Raw genomic sequence first — 18,819 nt, 5'->3', positions numbered from 1 at the left:
TATTGTTTCCTTGAGAACCTCCAGGGCAACGTTAGAAAAAACAAAGACTAGTGGTAATGGCATGAATCCTTGTCTTGCTCATCTTCATGTCCCTTTATAGCATTTGGAATGTGTTTTGACATAAAACTTAATATCTACTGAAGAGATGAGTGATCTAAAATTTTCTGGTGAACCAAGTATCTTTAATTTTCAACAATTTGGAATGTAGAATTTTTTGGCCCCCTTTCACAGATGGCGAAATTGAGGTTCAAAAATGTTATATCCCTTACACAAAGCCCGAGGGCTAGTTTAAGAAAATCTCTCCAAAACTCTTTTCCTATTATGTGAATAGTAGCCATTAAGGTCTATTGAAAAAAGCTGGCTCTGGCATCGCTGGTAAGCTCCGTTCGGACTTAGAATACTAAGCTAGCAAAGGTTCCAGCAAGGCATAGTTACCCTAGTAAGTTACCTTGGGCTGGGTCTCCGCGGTAATCAACACCAGCCCTGTGGCGAGGCGGGGTCTCACACTCTAACCTACATGATTTACAGGTTTACAGGGGGCGAGGGGCAGGCTGGAATTCACAGCTTATCGGATGGGGCCAGCCTGTCTTGGAAGCCAGCTCCTGGCCCTCAAACCAAGGGGAAAGCCAAGGTTTGCTGCTCTTCAGCGCTTATCATCCCCTCAGCCCCGGTCGCCTCCTCTCCGCCCCCTGCAGGCCAGCCGAGGAACTGCTCAAGGGCCGGGTGGGGCCCGGAGCGCGGAGCCGACATCTCTAACCCGCTGAACTTTGGCTGTTCCACCTACTGCAGGCTGGCCACCCCGCCGCGGAGACAGCGGGCCATGGCGCGGGTGCTGATCGTGGGCGCCGGGCTGACGGGAAGCCTGTGCGCAGCGCTGCTGAGGAAGGCGGCGACTCGTCCTTTGCACCTCGCTGTGTGGGACAAGGCCGGGGACTCAGGTGGGTCGTCTCCCGGCCGAAACGGGGGGGGGGGGGGGAAGAAGCCGGCGGGGACCATGGCTTCTGAGGTGGCGTGGGCCCTCCCGGGGTAAGTCTGTGAAGAAATTCCAGCAGCTCGGCGGGCTTCTGGTCATGTGATCGGAGACTTCCGGCGCCCGTAAAGCCTGAGAGGGCGCGCGGGTGGAAGCGGCGACCCCGGCTGGGCTGGGGGGTGGGGCGGGAGTGCCGAGAGCGCTTCAGAGGGCGGCCTGAGCGGCCTGGGAGGGATCCTGACTGGAGTTTGCAAATCCTGGGCCTGCCGCTGTCGCTAAGAAACGGATTTTTTTCTTGGCCGCTCTGTGCCTTGGAGGCTTATCTCTAGATTATGAGAATCCTCAAGTGCCCATTGACCAAGACTTTACGAAGATTTAGTTGACAGCATCCTGTCCATCTCCTGAAATCTGACTGCAAGAGGGAGAGCATTCGTTGATTCGTTCATTCTGACGTTTCATTCATTATTTTGTTTTCTTTTGTCCGTTCGTTCATTCCTTTTACTCAGATAGGTAAATAGATGCCTCAGTCACAGTGCTGAAGGGTGGCGCGTTATTCATGAGTTCTTTTAAAAAAATATCTCACACTCAGTGACCAAATTGTCTCTTAATTACTTCCTGACAATGTTAGATGACAAAATCTTCGGTATAAAAAAACGTTTTCTAGATGTCCGTAATCTGGAGAAAACAGAATATTTAAAAATATATTAATTATTATGAAAGTAAAAAATTCTTTTAAAAATTTAAAATGTTTCCTAAAACAGTTCTAAGTAATCTATTTGTGGTAACCTGGGGTGAATAGCGTCAACTGCAAAAGGTTCATTCTAATGCACTAAGACATCTTCCTGGGGACTAATTCAAGGGGGAAGAATGACCACAGCCAGCAGTCCTCATAATCCACAGAGCACAGTGGACTTGGGTGCCCAGTACATCACCTGCACTCCTCATTATGCCAAAAAACACCAGAGGTGAGTCAGTTGAAAGGGGTGGAATCAGTCTTACTGGTTGTAGGATGTAAAAAGATACAAATCATCCATTTTTAGCAGGGTTAAACTTTGACTCTTGTAATATAGTGAAATTATATTATCATCATGATCGTATTAGCAGTAAAAGGTTAACCTGAGTAAAGCGGGGAAATTGTAATACATACCTCATCCAATTGTTGTGACCATCAGATGAGATGTTGCATGGAACATAGTAAGGGCTCAATAAGTAAGAGTTCATATGTTGGTGCTGAGGAAGAGGACAGATAGCTGTGATGGAAGTCAATCTTAACCAGATTTAAACCTGGTGTATTGAATATCTTTCTTTTGATTTTCACTGTCTTTAATTTTGAAATATATGAGAAAACAGACCTTTGACTAAGATTAGCAAAAGACTATGGATTCTCAAAACATTTCCATTCTTCACCTGAATTATAGTTTTTATTAACATAAAACATATGTTGAGTTGTTCATAGAAGATTTCTAGTTATTATTTAGGATTGTAATCTCTAAGAATTCTTGGAAGAGACTATAGTATTTAGAGCTAAGTATAGCTTATAGTTATGTTATACATATTGATTTATTTCAGTTTTTATGAAGAACTGTTAGCTCCTGGTGTTTTGAAGCCTCTGACCTCTCCTATTGAAGGAATGGTGATGAAAGAAGGAGATTGTAACTTTGTGGCACCTCATGGAGTTTCTTCAATTATTAACCATTACTTGAAAGAATCAGGTGAGAAGAGAATTTTTTCTGCCTTCTTTTAAAGTTAGCATTTTAAAATAAAAGTTATACACATAAGTAAATATTAATGCTATAAAGAAAGTTATAAAATAAAGTAAATGTTCTCCTACTCACCACTCAATAGCTAGTTGTCTTCGCCTAAAGTAATCATTGTTTCCAATATATGCTTCCAGAAAAATGTTTATGCATCTATCTATTGTTCTACGTGGCTGTCTCTATTTACCTATTCATATATTTGTATATATTCTTTTTTAAAACAGAAACGAGATTATTTTACATAAGCCATTCTATACTTTTCTCATCTATGTTTATAATAAATCAATTTCTATCTCTATCTAAGTCTATATATATCCTATTGGTTCTGTTTCTCCGGAGATTCCTGACTGATGCATAATCATAGAGTGAATCATATCTTGGGTCTATTTTCATATCAGCAAATTCAGTGTGCTTCATTCTTTTCAATGCCTGTTCAGTATTACATGGTATGTGTGTATTGTTATTTAGTTAACTGTTAACTTTCTGGTAAGCATGTAGATTGTTTGGGGGGGGATGAGGGGTTGTTTTGGTTTATGCTAATACAAATATTACTGCAATGTTTAACCCTGACATACTTGTGAAAGCATATCTGTAGGATCAGTTCCTAGCAGTACAGTAGGTGTGTCAATGGTATGTGCATTTTTTATTTAACTAGGTTGTGCCATCTCTTCCTCTTAAAGAATATCTCATCAATAGTGAAGGAGCACGTCTCTTTCCACACATCCTGATATTATGGAAATTAAAAAATTTTGCCCATGTGATGGGTTAAAATGGTATCTCCTTGTGTTTTGATTTGCATTTACTTAATTATGAGTGAGTTTATGCATCTTTGTTTTGCTAACCACATCTGTGCTTTTTTTTTCTTGTGAATGTCTTATTCATAACCTTTGCCCATTTTCTATGAGGATTTTCATTTGTTCTTTATGTTTATTATAAGTGTTTTAAAATGGACTTTTTTGAAAAAGATGATAAATAATCTTGGATGATAAATGATTTATTTTTTAAAACAGAAATAGGCTTCTTGATGAATCATAAATAATTGCCCAACTGAAGAGCACTGAGGAAAGGTATAAGGCTGAGTATTTGTTTTGTTTCATAAGCTATTTCTAGAATAATTACTGTTTTTTTTGGTCTCCTTCATCAAATATTACTAATTGGGAACCCTGAGAATCCTTGATACTGGGCATGGGAGGGGCCAGTGAGATTGAATATACAACATGAGGACATAGTAAATACCATTCTGGGTGAAGCCCTTTCTCCATCTAGGATTTAGTCTATGATGGTGTATTCATCAGGATTTTCCAGAAAAACAGAATCAAGAGGATATATATACACGATATATATATGATAAAGATTTATCGTATAAAATTAGCTTATGTGATTTTGGAGGCTGGCAAGTCTGAAGATCTGCTAGACCCAGGAGAGTTGATGGTTTAGTTTCAGTCCAAAAGCCTGAGACCCCAGAGAGCTAAAGGTACCGTTCCAGTCCAAAGGCTGGTGAGCCTGAGACCCAGGAAGAGCTGATGTTTCAGTTCAAGTCTGAAGGCAGGAGAATAAAACAATGTCCCATTTCGAAGGCTATCGTCTTCGAACTGAACAGAACAGAACATAGGTCTGTTCTCATTTATTGTCTCATGTGTTCACATTAAGCTTATTACAGAGAAAACTGCGTTTATTGACATCAGTTTTACCTACTGCCTGTCTTACTCCTGGGAGGGTCAGCCTTTCTGTTTTATTCAGGCCTTTGATTGATTGGATGATACCCACCTATGTTAGGGAGGGCAACCTGATTTATTCAGTCTACCAATTTAAATATTAATCTCTTCTAAAAACACCCTCACAGACATACCCAGAATAATGTTTGCCAAATATATGGGAACCCCCATGACTCAGTCAAGTTGACACATAAAATTAACCATCACAGATGGTGACACCATTTGGACATTTTGTAGAATGTCACCGTCAGCTTCATATATTGCCACCATACAACTTTAAAAAAAATCTCATTTCCATCATGATTTTTACTTAACCCAAATTAGATGTGCATACTTACTAAAATTTCCAAGTACTTACTAATTGTATTATATATCTAACCATCCATGCATGCATACATCCATTCATTCAATAAACATTTACTGAGTGCTTACTATATACTGTTTTAGGCACTAATGATACATGAACCAAAGTCCCTGCCTCATATAGCTGAGGGACACTCCTTGAATACATTGTACCTACACCCTTTTGTGTTACGTGTTTGGGGGAATATATGCTTTATTTTCCAATTTTGCTTTGGAAACTCTTGGCAGAAGAGGTCATATTTAATTATTTGTAGCTCAAACAGAATCTAATAGTACCTTGTACATAGTAGGTAGGTATAGTGATATAGATTTAGATTTCTAAGATATATAAATATACATATATTCATTCTAATTTAGCCAATTCTTAGTAAAAACCTATTTATTCTTTCAATTTGTACAGTCTGTTCAGAGTGTGAGTACTTTAGGTTTTCTTATCACTATGTAAAATATTTATTTCAAAAGTAACTTTTAAAAAAGAATTACATACTACTGGTAGAAAATTTGGAAAATACAGAAAAATAGCAGGGGAAAGTGTCACTATGATATATAAATCAACAATAAGTCCATTTTGTGACATACTTTCTGCTTTTTATTAAAATGAGTTTTTATATAATTGAGTTCAAGGTCTACATATTTTGAGTGTATGTAAACTTTTTCTTAGTTTTTTTAAATATTATCTTTGTACTGCTTCAAGAGGTCTTTCCACCCTCTACCCAGATCCATTATTAGAGGCTTTGTAGACCCTATCTATACCATTTAAAATTTTATAATTATATCCATTTAAGCATTCTTTAAACTTCTTTAAAGCTTTCTGTGCTATAAATGGTTTCTATCTTATTTTAGTTGTTTCCACAATATAAGTCGAGAGGGTCCCTGTAATCAGAATGACCTGGATTCAAATTCACATTCTACCACCATTTCCTAGCTATGTAATATTAGGAAAGTTTTAAAATCTATACCTTGGTTCTTTCATTGGAAAAATGAGAGCAATAACAGTACCTAGTACTAAGTTTTGTGAGGAATAAAGGATATAATGCACTCATTGTCAATTTAAGCAAATAATAGGCCATGTACATAGAAATCTCTTGATAAATGTTAGTTTAAAAAATAGTCTACTTGAATGAAGCTGACCTTTGCATGTGCTCAGCGCATAAGAACCCAAATTGCCAAGTCATTCCAAAAAATACTCTACATTTTGGGATCAGTTGAGTTCACAACCCCACAGTCTGATGGTCCAACCAGTTTTATTTAGTTTGGGACTACACTTCCAGGGAAATTATCTGTATTGGGTATGTCTAATCAGGTATGCTTTAGAATAGGTTCAACTCTCGAAAGCCAATATTTAAGTAGACCAGTTTCCCAGAATAAGTAGTAAAGGGCAGGAGGAAATAGGCACATGCCTCTTCACCTTATGGTCTGTTCTCATTTATTGTCTCATGTGTTCACATTAAGCTTATTACAGAGAAAACTGCGTTATTGACATCAGTTTTACCTACTGCCTGTCTTCCCAATTAATACAATCTTCTTGAGTAAGTAAAATGTGCTTTTTCTGTTGTTTTACTTTTTTGGTTGTCATTGTTGGGGGTGGGAGAAATTCAAAAGAACAAAAGCTACTCTATCATTTGTTAAGTGCTATTTATCTGATACTATGTTAGGCTCTTAACATACATCATTTCTAATTCTCATATAGCCATTCAAGGTGGTTATCATTCTCCCCATGTGCTAATGAGAAAAATGAGACTCCAGGAGGTTAAGTACTTTGCTTATGGTGGCTTAACTAGTAAGTGAGAGACCAGCACTCTCTTTAAGCTGACCCTGTTGTCATTTCCTTTTAATGATCTCACGGAGGACAATGAAAGGGTCTCATACCTATGATTTAACATATTTTCCTTTCCAGGTTTTCCCCTACAGTATGAGAGACTGCTCCCATCCTACCCTGGTTCTACATGTCAATGGACACCTGGCTCAAGAGAACAAACTCATAGTGCCCTTCCCCTAGTCCCCCTCTTTCATTGGTTAGTCCCTGCCCCAGGGGGAAGGGGCTACTAAGGAGTAATGCCATTTTACTTCTTTATGCAAACAGGGAGATCAATCACCTGCTGGTTCCTGCCTATGACCTTTAGACAGTGATGAACCAAGTCCTTTTGCTTTTGAATAAGGCCCATGTTATTAAATCATTCATAGGAGGATGAATTTAGTTTCCAGGACAGGGTGAGCATCTTTTATTTAGTTTGGCCTACCATAGGAAGAACTGTTGCTGCATTTATTTGTTTTTATTTTACCGTCTACTTCAAAAGGGACATTGACTAACAATCAAAAGTCAACATGGGCAATGTAACTTGTCAAAGTTGACAGGATCGATTTATTAGAAAAGATGGTTTAATTTGCAGATACCATCAGCTAGTGTGATTTCTTTCTAGTAATATATAATTTTTATCATTTTCTCCCCTTTTACTTTTGTGTTTACTTTCTTTCTAAAATTGATGTAAGACAATTAAGGCTGGGCAGTTCTGTCTCAAAATTTCTCCTAGGCGGGTGATCATGGCACTCATCCATAACAGTGTCTGTCAGAGAGAAGGTAGAAGATAGCCCAGGAGGCTTGGATAAGCACTCCGCAGTTTAAGCAGTGCATTTAGTTAGACATTGCTTACATCTCTTCAGGTCCATCTCAGCAGTTCTGAACTGAAACCTTTTGTAGGAAATTATTGGAGGAAAATGAATTTAGATTCTCTCTCTAAAATGGAAGAAGGCAGGGGATACACATTGAATACATAAATAACAGAAACATATTTGCTTTTGTAAAATGGCTAAAACTTCTTTGTGTTCTGATAGCTTTGTAGTTATCTGCAGACTTTTTTATTTTTATGAAATATGTGCTGGGGAAATAGTGGTAAATAAAACACATGGACCTTGCCTTTGTTAATATAGAGTGTAGTGGGGGGAAAAGACAAAAACTAATTTCACACACATAAAAAGGGTACATAATAAATGCTAAGAAGAAAGAGTGAGAGCCTTATGAGAGAGCTATAATAATAGGACCTAAACTAACGTGAGTTTGAGAGGAGTGAGGTATGGGAAATGTGTCAGGGAAAGCATCTCTGAGGAGCTAATGTTTCCATGGGTACCTGAAAGGTGAGCAAGAGTGAACTAGGCCAACAGCTGAGTGGTGAGAATTGCATGCAGTGGGCATATCAAGTTGCAACTGTTCTAAAGTAGGAGGAAGATGGTGCATTTATGGAACGAAAAGGTCATCATGACTGGAGTGTAGTGAATGAGGGAGAAAACAGTAAGAGGTGAAGTTTAAGAGTAAAGCAGGAGCCAGATCGTAAGGGGCTTTGTAAGCAACGTTAAGATTTTATACTTTATCCTAAATGCAGTGGGAAACCACTGAAGGATTTTATGCAAGAGAGGGACATGGTCAAATTTACTAAGCTCAGATTGAGAGATATTATATAGTTCTTTAAGTGTTTAAAAATGATTTTCCAGAGCCTATAGATTTGGTCATGTGGTCCTTTCAAAAGTTATTAGTTACTTTCACAAGGAAATGCCACTTTCCCTGAAACTGACTCCTAGCAATTGGACAGGAAAACTTCCTGGTTAGTCAGAGCAGCTATACCATTGCCCCTAACTCTTGGAAAATGCTATTTTTTGAGTGACTTTGCCAGTGGTGGTGTTAGATTTGGGTCTATCTATCTACCCCAGTGGTCTCACACTTTAAAGTACATGGTAACAAACCTGGGGGCTTGTTAAATGCAGGCTACTGGGCCTGATCCCCAGATTCTGATTCGGTAGGTCTGGGTTGGGACCTGAGAATTTGCATTTCTAACAAGTTCCAAGGTGCTGCTGGTGCTGACTGATATACATCTTGCAGAACACTTTGGGACCCCTGGGATATATGTCCAAGACGTTTGACTGGATATGGAGAATTTCTAGTTAGTGGACTTCAATTCTGTTAAACACACACACCTACTCACCACCAAAACCAAAACCAATGTAATGCTGTTTTCAAAGGGAATATTATGTGAAAACACAACTGAATGAAACATATAAAGTCAGCTGACTTAGTTGAGGTCCCAGTCAGGGCCAGGACTAGAGTGAGGCAAGTGAGGGGTGAGACCTCCTAATCAATAGAACAGAGGGAAGTGGAGCCATTCTGGTTGGAGTAAAGGAGATGGTGGGTGTGAGTTGAAAGCTCCAGTTATTTGTGCCTTCCCAGGGGAGGGGCCTTAGAGAAACCCTCAGGCAAGTTGAAGCACTATTTAGAAGCCCTTGCTCTAATCTTTGAGCAGAATGATGCTAATTGCCTCAAAGAGATTGACCCCTGGGCCTCGTTACGTCTACTATATTTGCATTTGATTAAAAAAATTTGTAATTACTATGTTGTAGAGTTATTCAAGGGAATGTGAAAGATGTAAAGGTATATGAAATCTGGAGACCTGACATGGACGAGCCAGAGAGAGTATGTTGGGATAGATAAGACATATCTAAAGCATAGAGATACTTTGGATCAATGTCAGAAGGAGTGGTAAAGGCAGTGGTTGTCGAGATGAGAAGGATCACATTGAGCTGGAGTAGCCGCGGACAGGAAGCTTCATGGCAAAGTTTGGATTTAAGCTGGATGTTTAGTGGCTAGGAGCACGAGGTGTCCCATGCAGTGATGGACAGGATCTTTCATTGTGCTTTTCCCCCCTTATTCCATTTTTATTTACTTCTTTTCTATTCACGAGGCCAAATAAAAGTAGATTTGCTTTAACATCAAATTTTTCTCACAACTGGAATGTGAGGTAAGTACTAGTATACCAAGGAGACTTAATGATCCAATTATATTTTCCTATCTTTCAGTTTATGGTTCATAATTCATTCTCTTAAACAAATATTGATTAAATACCTAGTACATGCCAAGTACAATACTTTATATGCTATATATAGAAAAAGCAGGCATAATTTGTGGCTTATGGAGCTTACAAATTAAAAGGGAAGAAAATATTAATCATATAACTACTCAAATAATTATTAAAATATCTTTGTGATAAATGCAAATAAGGGAAATGCTATGAGAGGATATTCCAGATTGTATTTCTCTTCATTTTGATTCTTTGTCATAAAGGTAGTTGATCCATCGATGAGACTTGGATTTCTCTTCAGAGTTTTTTTTTTCAGGTTTAATAGGGAATATTGATACTTTTAATAGGGAATATTGCTCTTTCTTGGTATTACTAGAGAGAATTCTTTACAGCTTTACTAAGATGTATACTTGCTCTACAAAGATAATGAACTTTAGAGTCAGGTGGATGTGGATTTAAATCATGGCGTGACATTTCTAAATCTGTTTCCTTATCTGGGAAATGAATTGGTATAATGTATATCAAGTGTTTGGCATAGTCTTGACATACAGTAGATGATTAATGAAAGATATCTATGGTTTCTATTATTATTAATTGTAGTAGTATTATTATTTTTTTCCCCAGAGCAGGCATTGTTAGGGAGGTCCAAGGGTGCCAGAAGGGAGGGATTCCCATTAAATGAGATAGAAAGTAAAGAAAGTGAAGCCCAGGGGCTGTACAAGAAGAACTTTTCCATTTTATTCATCTGAGTGGATCCAGTTTGTGACTCTTCTCTTCCCTCTCATTCGTATGGAAAATCCTGATTATGTGAATATGATTTTGCTTTTGGAACAGGTGCTGATGTCTACTTCAGACAATGTGTGACCCAGATCAACCTGAGAAATGACAAGTGGGAAGTCCTCAGGGAAACAGGCTCCCCTGAGCAGTTTGATATTGCTGTCCTCACGATGCCAGCTCCCCAGATTCTGCAGCTTCAAGGTGACATCGTCAACTGTGAGTCTCAGCCTGCACTGTTTACCTTAGGGAATGGGCTCCCTTTGAGAGAGCGTGAATTCAGTTTAACTGACTTAGCAAAGGGTATATTAGGGATTCTACTGATTTGCATGTTTTAAAAACTGACACTATGGTCTGGTTCATTATATTAGTCTAGGTCAAATTGAAATCCAGATTTTTAAAAACCCAGTTAAAAATGGAATATTTCTCTTTTTTTCCTTGCCTTTAAGAAGTAAGTATTTTTGATGGAGATGTAGTAGTTTGGCCCAAAAGAAGAACAGTCTCTTTGTGGCCATTCTGGAATAAAGGAGGTTTTTATGATATAAGCATTGATTATGTGACAAGCCTGGTAAACCTTACCTTGGATCGTTCTTGAATGTGAGTCTCATGTTCTTCCCTGACTGTGATTTGTTGACTCACCTTTCACCTGGCTTCTCCCACCTCCTTTTTAAAAAAACAGCTTTGAGACTAATTCACATACCATACAACTCATCCATTTGAAGTGTATATTTCAATGGTATTTAGTATATCCAACGACATACTGCAACCATTCCCACACTCAATTTTGGAATATTTTCATCACCTCAGAAAGACACCCCATATCCTAAAGCTCTCACCTCCGTGCCTCCATCCCCCATCTCTGCCTCCAACTCTAAGCAAACAGTAATCTATTTTGTCTCTATAGATTTCCCTGTTACCTGGATTCTTAAGAAAAGCTTTTCTAGAGCTCTGTTTTGTATCTACCTATGCCAGGTTTAACTGATTATTCTCCTCCCTTTCATCATGTCTGACTGGCCCTGACACATCAAAGTCATTGATTTCTGGAGGATACCTCATCTTGCTTTGAAGTCCATGAGTTATAACAAAGCAGAGTCTGGTGATGGTGGCAAGGCTTTGGGGATGTGACATGCCTGTAGCTTTTGACTTGGTGGCATGACTGAAGTGATATTGGATTTGATTGAGAAATAGCCTTTTATGCCACTGTTAGAAAGAAAACTGGTAATGAATATCATTTATAGATCCTAGATTTAGAACTGTAATGGGGATTGTTCTCTGAGGAAGAGTGTAGCTGCATATTACATCTTGAAAGCAGTTTGACTATCAGTTCTACCATGCAGTAGCGATATATAGCTTCTTTTGTTGTACAGTCTGAGACATATAGAAAGGATTGGAATGTTTATTAGATAGCTATAGGCAAAGTAAAAAACGAATTTCAAAGATCTCTTTCATGGGTCTACCTCTAGTGTGTTGCCAAAGTCACTTTAAAGTAGGATAATTTATTGCCTCGGATTCTGTAATAATTAGATTGATTTTGAGAGTGTTAAATAACATACTGTAACTTAACTAAAACACAGTTATTGGTTAGTATATTTAGTGGTACTGTAAATTACATATTCCAATTTTTTAAAGCTACATAGTTTTGTATGTGGAGACCCTTCAATGTTGCATTTATTTCTCAATATTTGTATTAAATGACATATAAAATATAATACCATGGCATAGACTGAGTCCTAAGATGTTTAAGGGCCTGCTAATTAATAATTTTATTTAGATCATCTTTATCCTTATTTTTTGAGTAGCTGAACTGTGTTGGTCTGAGAGAGATAACTTAAATTCTTCTACTATTATTGTATTTCTGTCTTTCCTGGGGTTTTGGGAAACAAATTTTTTTGCTTTATGATTTTTTTGATACCACATTATTTGATTCATAGTATTTCTTCATTAAAATTTACCCTTTAACTTAAGTTCTTTCTTTAGTGTCATTTTCATTTTGTTTTGCTTTCATATCATTCTTGACTGATAAATGAGATGCTCATTGTTTTATTTTCATTTGTCTGGTGCATCCTTTTTACTTTTAGCCTTTCAGAGATATTTTATTTTAGAAGTACCTCTTTTGTATTTGGTTATCTTTGAGTTGAGTAATTTCATAAAGATATATCTTATTGTTAATAGTTTTGTGTCAGTTTTTCATGAATCGTGTTGTGCATTTTGTATTTGAAGGTTCAGCTTTTCCCTTATTTTCAGCTGTTTCCTTCTAATACTTACATGACCATCTATCTATATCTGTTCCATTTATTATGATCTCAGAGTATCTTAAAAAATTCAAAGTATCTCCCTTCCGTATCTGCCGTTTGTCTCAACTCACTGTCAGTTTTGGTCTTTGCATTATTTTTATTTTCTATTTCTAGCCTTCCACTATGTCACTCATGTAGTTTTCAAATGTGTTCCTTTTGCTCCCTTCCTTGAGATATTGTTTCAAAGAGGTCATATATTCCTTCACTGTTTTCAGGTCATTGCCTAAGTGTTTGTTGAACTAATCTGCTTCCTGGAAAAATTTTTCTGATATGTATTTTTCATCAGCTCATTTGTTAGGTTCTGTATGTTCTGCTGTCTTCCTCATTTTCTCTGCATAGGTCCCTGTCTAATCATTACTCATCTTTAAATGGGGCCATTTCTGTCAATTTGTGAAGGAAAGTGTTGTCACAGAAGGCCAGACATTTTAGTTAGAGTATATTGAATAAAATTTGTAAATATTTAGCTGTGAACTATTAAATGCTAGTGATCATTAATATATTTATTAACATGGGAAGATATAAAAATATTTTTAATTTAAAAAAGATAAAAGGATGTATTGCTATTTCTTTTCTATCTATCCAAAATAGTTTAGTAACATTGTTATTGCTTGAAGATGATTTTCATCTTCTTTGATACAATTTTTTGAACTGTCGTAACTTTAAAAATAAGGATAGTTTACTCTTATTATAAAAAATGATAATGGTGACACAATTTTAAAAAGTGTATCATGCTGAAGAGGAAATAGATCTTTTTTCCTTTTCTTTTTTAGTGGTGGGATATGTAGGCTCTTTATGATGAAAAAGTTTAAGAATGATTGACTTAGTACTTTTGATTAAGAGTAAGGATCTTTGGGGGGTTTTACTGGCTCAGTTCAGAATTGGACCTCATGCAAGCAATTCTTTGTTTGCTTCGTTGTTATGAAATAACCCATTTTAGCAGTAAAGGTTTAAAACAGAATGTCCTAACATGACCCTTGAATACCTGTGGGTCTAAAACAAAGGGATTAAAAACATATGATTTCTATTTATCTTATAAATCTCAATAAGGACCTCAGTATGAGGAATTCGTGTCACCTCTCTGTTTCTCGAGAACCTTAAATACACTCTTGCTTGTTCATTAGACATCTTCAGTTTCTGTGAAAGACCTCCATTTACAAAGCTATCTATTGCCATCTAGTGGACGCAGTATATATTGCAGCTCCCCTCCAAATTTTTTTAACTAGAGAACTATGAAGATGACCGAAATATAGGCTATAAAACTATAATATAATTCAAAAAACTCCATTCACACAAAGAAATAAATTTAGGTCCATGATAATTAACTTACCCAAAAGTTCATAGCTAATTAGTGACAGAACTAGGGCTGTGCTACAGGTCTCACATTCATACAAACTATAAGCAGCCCTGTGTCTTTGGCTTTCTTTGTGCTTGTCTTTTCATTCTCTCTGTCTCTCTTTTTAAATCATGTCTACCCCTTAGAATCAATATAGTACCATCTCTTACATGAAAGACTTCCCTTTTGATTACAGTGTGGTCTGGATTTTCCCTTATCCATCCTCCCTTTCCCTATTTTCCTTTTTACAAAAGAAACAGAACTAGGGTTTTTTTGGCAATTACTTATTACACTTACTACATTCTCCCAGTTAGGAGAACAGGGAAGCTTTATGAACTATATAGTTAACCTCTTATGATTCATGATTTGCCATCTGGTTCTGTAACAGTGCTACTCTCTATATATGAATATTATAAAAACTAGCTCACTTAATCCTCACAACAATCCTAATTACTATTATTTCCATTCTTGGTGGTGATGCTGAGATGTGAGCCTTAGTAGTGTGACTCCAGAGCCCACACATGTAACCACCGTTATACACGGTGTCAGACTACCCTAATACTGATTGTTTCATGTATTTGTGAGTTCCCACCGTGTCCCGCTCATTTTTGATCACCATGTTTTCCAAACTTGCCTAATGAAGATTGAGAGTTGAAAACACTTAAGGGGCACCTTTGAGAAGGTTTTGATTGCTAGGGTTTGGGTCAGGCCCAGGAATCCATACCTTTCACAAGCACCTTATGGGAATTTTTTCCTCCCAGTTAGGCCTGTTTGGGACATTCTGCCTTATCAGATTTTATTATGATTCTTATATTCCAGTAAGTTTCTTTCCCACTAAACCATAAAATCCAGGAGGAAAGAGCTCCTATAGACCACCGCATCCCCACCCAGCATCAAGTACCAAGGTGCATGCAGACCCACACACCACTATTATTGTTCAGTCAGTATCTGCCAAATGGCTGAGCATCTGTCTTATTTCCCAACTTGATTATAAGCTCCTAGAATTCAGCTAATCTTAGAGTCTACTGGTCCTGGCTTGGTCCCTGAGTCACGGTACTAGGATGAAAGCGTGAACCTTGGACGGATCATAGAATTTTAGGACTAGGAGGAAGCTTGAGGCTCATTGCTTCTTCCACCCCGATGAGGAATTTAAGACATTGTCTGCCCTGTACAAGTTCATACAATTTATTAGGGGCTGGACAGGAGAAAGTATGGTCAAGAAAAAAGCAGGCGCCTTTCAAATATCATTATTGTCTTGATTTCATGTTGCCTACACACTTAAATAGAGCTCTTCATCAACTGTAATGGAACATCTGGGCCTGAAATCCACAAACCTGACTTTCCTGCCATAGTTCTTTCATACTCCTGCTAGGAAAGTGGCAGAGGCAGTGGAAAGGATGTGGGATAAACAATGTAAAATAAAACAGGTGGGATGTGGTAAGTGATTATGAGGAATGAGGAGCATGGAAAATTTCTTTTCTCTACATCAGACCGCCTCCGACATAGGGCTCCTCAGGTTTTCTTCCACATGCTTATATTAAAGGAATCCATTTTTTTTTTTTAATTTTTTTTTTGCGGTACGCGGGCCTCTCACTGTTGCGGCCTCTCCCGCTGCAGAGCACAGGCTCCGGACGCGCAGGCTCAGCGGCCATGGCTCACGGGCCCAGCTGCTCCGCGGCATGTGGGATCTTCCCGGACTGGGGCACGAACCCGTGTCCCCTGCATCGGCAGGCGGACTCTCAACCACTGCGCCACCAGCGGAGCCCAGGAATGCATATTTTTAAAGGTCTCCTAATGAATAATCTTCCTTTATAGTTTGGTATGCTATCTCACATCCTTAAAACCAGAATGCTAATTTTTTTTTTTTTTTTTTTTTTATGAAACGAAAGGAAAGAAGGAATGAAGGAAAGGGAGGGGAAAGGAAGGAAGGAAAAAAGAAAGAAAGAGAGACAGAGACAGAGGCAGAGAGACACAGAGAGAGAAGGAGACAGACTGGGTCTGGAGCTGGACTCTCCGTGTGAGAGCCACTGCTCCTATCCCCGTGTAGACTCACGTGCATTCCTGCTCTGACCAGATGAATCCATAGAGGTGAGAACCATATTCATCTGAGCAGAAACATGTCAGTAACCCTCCGGGGAGAAAATGTGCTAGTCCTGCCCTACCCTTACCCCGTAAAACACTGCTAATTTTGGGCCAAAGCCCTCAAGCCCCCTAACATTACTTCAGAAAGCAGACAAAAGTGTGGTCCATGCTGAGCATGTGGCCACAGATCAGGAGAGTAGCCAAAAAGAGAGTTGAGAGAGGCAAGGAGAGTCATCTAGCTGGCCTCCTTTCTAGAGGAATCCTGGTCTCCTCTGGGTTCCTTGAATGAACCACACATTCTTCATCTGTGTGTTTACTCACAAAGCTCCCGTTGCCTGGAACAATTTGACACATCCTTTGTGTTCTCTGTCCTTCAGGATCTAGCTCTGGGCCTCTGAGTTCTTCAGAGCTTCCTGGGGGCTCTGTGCTTCAGGGAAAGCGTTCAGAACCTTCTCTAGCACTTGGTTTTTACACTACTTATTTAGCATTGGCTACTCTGTTAAGGGAGTGAAGAATGTAGACTGACAAAGCCAGGATTCGTAACCCAGCTCTGCCACTTACTGTCTGGGTGATTTGGGGCAAGTTGCTTAACCTCTCTGAGCTTCGATTTCCATGTTACTAAAATGAGGGTAAATAACATTATCTAACCACATAGGATTACAGTGAAGATTACATGAGGTAATCTGAGTAGAGGATTTAGAAGTATTAAAGTTAATGTTCCCAGTAACTTTTTAGTGTTTGTGACTTTTTACCGTTAAGGAAAAGGTCTGAGATGTCTATTTAAAGGGTTGTATGCTTGGTGTTGGGGATTAAACAAAGGTGGCTATTTTATTTTCAGGGTTTTACAAGTAGGATACATTACAGACCTATTCCTTGTTGTGAAAGAACATGACAACTGCCTTGAAAACTCTACATTAACTTTTAATTAACGAACTGATCACTTTTTTAAGAGGAGTAAGTCATTTTTGGAGCTTTTTCACAAGTCAACAGCGACATTTTTATGAAAGCCACCTCTTTTAGAGGGAGGTACAACCTCACTCCCTCCTTCACCTCTTCACCCCACACCCCCAAACCTGTACCAGAGTAAGAGAATAGACACCTTGTCATAAGATCTACCCCCACCTGCGTGACTTCCGTGCACACTGTTCATAGGATCACCCATACCTCTGAGGAAGCATCATTATGGGAATGTTTCTTAAGTGTCCCCATGTTCCTGACATTTTTCTAAATGCTAACTCAAGTAATTTAGAAGATGCCATGCCCATTGGCCAGGTGTTCTCATGAAGCTGTGTGTGGGCACAAAAATAACAGATGAGCTTTACGTCTGACCATTGTAAAAGTTCTGTGTTAGGGGAAACTGATGTGAAAGCATTTTTATAAGATGATGTGGTCTGAGCTCTTGGTTATGAATAAGCAAATGGTAGTGGGGGAGATGTCTCTGTAGATGATTCATTATTATCAGTCAAATGTGTGCCCACAAAAAGGCAGCCAGAAAAATCCTAGTAAGGATTTTGGATATCAGTAAGAAGGATATTGGAAACACAGTGAGAAACGTTACTTTGCCCTTGTGCAAAACAATGGTGTATTTGTATCCAGAATATCGTATGGTCATCTTGAGTTAAAATTTACAACACTAGGGTGCAAAGGATCGTCTGTTCCTTCATTTCTCTAAATATACAAATTATTTACTTAGAGCATCTTTTTATCCACCTGACAGGAAACCCACCCTCAGTCATCATTAGAGCTGCCTCCCTTCCCTTTGGGATCACACAGGAGCCCCAGGCTTTTGTAGTGCCAGAAAACAGGGGAGGTGTGGGGTGTAAGTCCATAAGGTTGCCATCATTATTGCTCCTCCTCTGCTGTGTGGGGCTGGGCCAGCCCTGGTCCTCTGACATGGGTTAGACACATTGCCTTGTGTGGACTCAGGGATGCCTTTCTAGGGATAACACTGTACTGACACTGAGATCTTTCCACTGCTCTCCAGGGTGAGAGACATGCTTCAAAGGCATTCTGCAGCAAGATCCCAGCTGGGCTGGGTATACAAGTGAGAGCCAGGTCTCTCTCTCTCTCCCCCAAACCCCTGTCCCTTAAACATTTCATCTCCACTCCCTACCTACTCCCACTTTCAGGAATCCACTAGCTGAATCCAACTTAAGACTCTGAAAAAGAAAGACACTTCACTTTCGCGTGTCTGTATGTGAGGCGGGAGGCATCCCAACCTTTAGAAACACAACAGTGAGCATCTCTTTCATAGATTGGAGGGTGGAGAAAGGAGAGTTGATTTTCCCTAAATGACTTATTTTGGTGAGTTCTTTAATTTCTGGTTGCTATATTATAGCAAAGATGTAATAAACCTATAGGTCTCAAGAATGCAAACTATAATAACTAAAGGATGCATACATGAATATAGTCTAAAAGAAATGAAAAATCCTTTATCTAGAAATATAAAACTCCACAGCTGTACAATGGAGATTTACAATGGCAATAGAGATATATGTATACATATACATGTATATTTAATTATAAATTAGGAGAATCTGAAATTGTTATTAAAATTCTAGAATACAACCACCAAAAGAAGAACAGAAACCTTCAAGCCTTAAGGTACACAGTTTTAGACTAAGAAAATGCCACTTTACTTCAAAGTACAGAAGTTTTCAATCCAATAAAATATTACTTATTTGACT

General features: G+C 38.6%; 1 protein-coding gene across 2 annotated transcripts in view; it reads left to right on the top strand.

The window, feature by feature from the left end:
- The first annotated feature begins 517 nt into the window (after window positions 1-517).
- The window catches only part of RNLS (renalase, FAD dependent amine oxidase), a 266,259-nt gene continuing 247,957 nt past the window's right edge, over window positions 518-18,819 (top strand). The window contains exons 1-4 of one of the 2 annotated variants that reach the window (XM_029245137.1): window positions 518-938; window positions 1,830-1,935; window positions 2,540-2,682; window positions 10,484-10,642. In XM_029245137.1, coding sequence (XP_029100970.1) covers window positions 518-938; window positions 1,830-1,935; window positions 2,540-2,682; window positions 10,484-10,642 — 829 coding nt within the window. The remainder of the gene's footprint in view (window positions 939-1,829; window positions 1,936-2,539; window positions 2,683-10,483; window positions 10,643-18,819) is intronic. The other variant, XM_029245138.1, reaches the window with a different exon arrangement.

The sequence above is a fragment of the Monodon monoceros genome, unplaced genomic scaffold (assembly GCF_005190385.1).
Source record: "Monodon monoceros isolate NGI ecotype Baffin Bay Population unplaced genomic scaffold, NGI_Narwhal_1 Super_Scaffold_4, whole genome shotgun sequence".
In the NCBI taxonomy this organism is placed as follows: domain Eukaryota; kingdom Metazoa; phylum Chordata; class Mammalia; order Artiodactyla; family Monodontidae; genus Monodon; species Monodon monoceros.
The sequence above is the reverse complement of the archived record's forward strand: the minus strand, read 5'-3'. Positions and strand labels throughout refer to the sequence as shown.